The sequence below is a fragment of the Psammomys obesus genome, unplaced genomic scaffold (assembly GCF_907164565.1).
Source record: "Psammomys obesus unplaced genomic scaffold, mPsaObe1.curated_primary_1811, whole genome shotgun sequence".
Classification (NCBI taxonomy): domain Eukaryota; kingdom Metazoa; phylum Chordata; class Mammalia; order Rodentia; family Muridae; genus Psammomys; species Psammomys obesus.
The window spans coordinates 56,127-61,065 of record NW_026589728.1 but is presented as its reverse complement, the minus strand read 5'-3'; the positions used below and the strand labels follow the sequence as shown (position 1 = coordinate 61,065).

General features: G+C 39.3%; 1 protein-coding gene across 1 annotated transcript; it reads right to left on the bottom strand.

Annotated features, from left to right (window-relative positions):
• Nucleotides 1-699: 699 nt before the first annotated feature.
• Nucleotides 700-4,076, bottom strand: LOC129675187 (olfactory receptor 1052-like). Its single transcript, XM_055605189.1, is given in 2 exon segments — nt 700-998; nt 3,446-4,076. Coding segments are annotated over 2 exon segments (930 nt in total).
• Nucleotides 4,077-4,939: the final 863 nt, after the last annotated feature.

Sequence of the window (4,939 nt, the reverse complement as noted above, 5' to 3'; positions counted from 1 at the left end):
TCAGCATATTTTCTGACTTTGGGTCTCTCTATTTTTTTTGAAATGTCTTCAGGAGGAAGCATCTCTGATGATGGCTGAGCAAGACCCTCACTTGTCAGTGTCTAGGATGTCATCAGAAGTATTTTTATTGCTACCTTATTTTAGTATAACAGCAGTATTTAGTTTTATCATTGATCCTGGACTATAAGCAAGGATCTTGTTTAGCTAAGCATTGTCAGGCATGGAATCCATCTTTGCTTAAAAGCAACCCACAGCAACCAAAGTGCTATATTTCGTTACGCTGAAAAGGCTCTCTTCCCTTTCTTGGCCTAAAAATTTTTGTTCTACCAGTCAGTTAAATTTGTATATCACAGCATTTGACATAATGCAGGTAATTCATAAAAGTTAGTTTATTTAATATTTTGAGGAATGAGCTTTATTTTTATGCAGCCAGTTACCATACTATTAAAATAATATACAAAATGGAAGATGATCATTTCTACTTTTGTAGAGAATTTATAGATCCAAGTAAAGGAATCTCTGAAAGTAATAATTAAGGATATTTTAAGTTTTCTCTGAAATAATATAGTATTTAATAATAATATCTACTAAATTTTTTTGGCCTAAAGTTCTATGTGACTCCTAAAAAAGATTAATAATTTTGAATAATGTCACTTTGAAGTTTCACATCAAGTTTTCAAAGCCAGAGAAAGAACAGAGTCAAGAGACACTGCTCTCGCCACAAATTGAACTCTTGGCAGCTTCCTTGTTCCTCAGGCTGTAAATCAGAGGGTTCCGCATGGGGATGACCAAGGTGTAAAACACAGCAGAGAGCTTTTCCTGTTCCATGGAGTACTGAGAGCTCGGCTGCATAAAACTAAAAGTCAAAGATCCCTAAAATAATGTCACAGCTGTCAGGTGAGAAGCACAAGTGGAGAAGACTTTGCGCCTTCCTTCAGATGAATGGATTCTCAAGATGGAAATAGTAATGTGGATATAGGACCCCATGGTGATGATGATGAAAGTGCAAATAGCTGGATCCTGAGGAAGTGCTATTCCTAGTTGTCTGAGAAAGCACCAGATTGCTTTCCAGAGTGGTTGTACAAGTTTATATTCCCTCCAGCAATGGAGGAGGGTTCCCCTTTCTCCACAACCTCTCCAGCATGTGTTGTCTCTTGAGTTTTTGATCTTAGCCGTTCTGATGGGCGTAAGGTGAAATCTCAGGGTTGTTTTGATTTGCATTTCCCTGATGGCTAATGAGGTTGAACATTTCTTTAAGTGCTTCTCTGCCATTCGATATTGCTCTATTGAGAATTCTCTGTTTAGCTCTGTACCCCATTTTTAAATTGGGTTACTTGATTTTTTGTTGTTTAACTTCTTCAGTTCTTTATATATATACTGGATATTAGCCCTTTGTCAGATAAAGGGTTGGTGATGATTCTTTCCCAATCTGTAGACTGTCGTTTTGTTCTGAGGACAGTATCCTTTGCTTTACAGAAGCTTTTCAGTTTCATGAGGTCCCATTTATTGATTGTTGCTCTTAGAGCCTGTGCTTTTGGTGTTCTGTTCAGGAAGTTGTCTCCTGTGCCAATGAGTTCAAGGGTATTCCCCACTTTTTCTTCTAAGCAGTTTAGTGTGTCTAGTTTTATGTTGAGGTCTTTGATCCACTTGGACTTTAGTTTTGTGCAGAGTGATAAGTATGGATCTATTTGCATTTTTCTACATGTAGACTTCCAGTTAGACCAGCACTATTTGTTGAAGATGCTATCTTTTTTCCTTGAATGGATTTGGCATCTTTGTCAAAAATCAGGTATCCATAAGTGTGTGGATTTATGTCAGGGTCTTCTATCCGATTCCATTGATCCACCAGTCTGTTTCTATGCCAGTACCATGCAGTTTTTAGTGTTGTTGCTCTATAGTACAGCTTGAGATCAGGGATGGAGATACCTCCAGAAGATCTCTTACTGTAGAAAATTGTTTTAGCAATTCTGGGTTTCTTGTTGTTCCATATGAAGGTGAGAATTTTTCTTTCAAGGTCTGTAAAGAATAGTGTTGGTAATTTGATGGGAGTTGCATTGAATCTGTAGATTGCTTTTGGTAAGATGGCCATTTTTACTATGTTAATCCTGCCAAGCCATGAGCATGGGAGATCTTTCCATCTTCTGATATCTTCTTCCAATTCTTTCTTCAGAGACTTGAATTTTTTTTCATACTAGTCTTTGACTTGCTTGGTTATGTTCACACCAAGGTACTTTATGTCCTTTGTGGCTATTATGAAGGGTGTTGTTTCCCTAATTTCTTTCTCGGTCCTTTTGTTCTTTGTATACAGGAAGGCTACTGATTTTTTTTTTTTTAGTTAATTTTGTATCCAGCCACTTTGCTGAAGGTGTTAATCAGCTGTAGCAGTTCCCTGGTAGAGTTTTTGGGGTCACTCAGCTATATCACTCTTAGGCATATATCCAAAAGATTCTCAAGTACACAATAAGGATATTTGCTCAACCATGTTTGTAGCAGCCTTATTTATAATAGCCAGAAGCTGGAAACAGCCCAGATGCCCCTCAGTGGAGGAATGGATGCACAAATTGTGGTATATCTACACAATGGAATATTACTCAATAATAAAAAACAAGGAAATCATGAAATTTTCAGGTAAATAGTGGGTCTGGAAAAGATCATCCTGAGTGAGCTATCCCAGAAGCAGAGGGATACACACCGTATATACTCACTCATATAGACATATAATATAGGATAAACCTACTAAAATCTGTACACCTAAAGAAACTAATCAAGAGGTAGGACTCTTGCTAAAATGCTCAATTCCTACCCAGAAAGGCAAAGAGGCTGGCCACCAGAAGAAGGATAAAAGAGGGAACAAGTCAAGGGCCTGGCACAGAGGACCTCTGAAAATCTCTGCCCTGCAGACTATCAATGTAGATACTGAGACTTATGGGCAACCTTTGGGCAGAGTGCATGGAATCTTAGGAAAGAAGTGGGAAATAGTAAGATCTGGAGAGGACAGGAACTCCATAAGGAGAGCAACAGAACCAAAAAATCTGAGCACAGGGGTCTTTCCTGAGACTGCTATTCCAACCAAGGACTATGCATGGAGATAACCTAAGACCCCTGCACAGATGTAGCCCATGGCAGTTCAGTAACCAAGTGGGTTCCATTGTGATAGGAACAGGGACTGTCTCTGACATGAACTGATTGGCCTGCTCTTTAATTTCCTCCCCCTGAGGGGGAAACAGCATTACCAGGCCACAGAAGAGGACAAGGCAGCCACTCCTGATGAGACCTAATTGACTAGGATCAGAAGGAAGGAAAAGAAGTTCTCCCCTTTCAGTGGACTTGGGGAGGGGCATGCAGGCAGAGGATGGAGGATGGGAGGAGGGAGGGAACCACGGGGGTGATACAAAGTAAGTAAAGTGTAATTAATAAAGAAAAATAAAATAAAAAATAAAAAAGGAAGTGCAAATAGCAATCACTCCAGACAAGACCAAAAGCAGCATCTCATTGATGTGTGCATCCGAGCATGAAAGCTTCAGAAGAGGAGGAATGTCACAGAAGAAATGATTCACAATGTTTGGACCACAGAAGTCCAGTCTGAGTAGACCTATTGTGTGAGTCAGGGAGTTCATGAGGCCACCCATGTAACATGCAAGAACCATCTGAGTGCAAAGGCTGTGGGTCATAATAACTGTGTACATTAAGGGGTTTGCAATAGCCACAACATGATCATAAGCCATCATAGACAGGAGAATGACTTCTGTGTTTCCATAAATAACAAAAAAGAAACTCTGTAGAATACAGGCAAAGTATATGCTAGCCTTGTGTCCTGCTAAATAGTTGATGAGCATCTTAGGAGCAATGACATTAGAGTAGCAGATATCACAGAAAGAGAGGTTACTAAGGAAGAATTACATTGGTGTATGAAGTTGGGTGTTCAACCAAATCAAGATAATTATCCCCCAATTACCCACAAGGATGATGAAATAAAGTAGGTTGAAAATCAAGAAGAGAGGTACCTGCCAATCCAGGTTTCCAGTTAAGCCTGTCAGTATGAATTTTTTCACACCTGTGTGATTCCATGCTGCCATGGTTCAGTACTCTACAGGTCCTTAGTTTCAAAAATAATCATGACACATAAATAAAATATAGGAAGCATTTTATCCAGGATCTAATATTCATCATGGTGACAGAGAGTTACCCTGTAGTAGACAAATAAAAGAGACAAATATCAGCAGTAGACAACTTGTGTCTTACAAAATGTATACATTGGGACACAAAGGATTGCAAATCATATTAGTTTATTCTCTGTTATCAATTACCTCAGAATAGTAAAGGAAAACTCTTGTGTTACAAAACTCTCAGTTGGTAGAATTGTAATTTGAATTTAGAGTGTGGTACTAAATCCCTATATTATTCTCTCACACCTGTGAGCCACTTGTCTAAGTGGAATATAAGCTTGCTACAGTCATGTGACTACATAAACATTTCAAAGTATTTCACATTTAGTTAACATAGAAGACTGGTTTCAATATCATGTCACCTCCCTTTTCCAAATACCTCACCTCAAATATGACCTCACTTTTTTCATGGATCTCTGCATCCTCTGATTAACGGCATCCTATAGAGATCCCCTGAGCCAAGATATGGGGGTGACTCTAGCTGGGACCCCTAGTAGTGGAGGTCATGGAGACTAAAGAGGCCACCCTCTAACTAGACAGGACTCCTAATGGAGGAAAGTGGAACACCAACCCACCCAAAAAAACTTTATCTTGTCTACAAGATGTGCGGGGATAAAGACATAGCAAAGATGGAGAGAATGTTTTGTTCCTCGGTTTGTATTTTCTATTTTATCTTCTGGTCTGTGTGGACTGTGCTTGAGAATAGGGTCTCTATCTGAGTTGGATGCAAGATCTAGGGGAGAGAGAAGGTGAGATGGGGAACTGGGAGGATG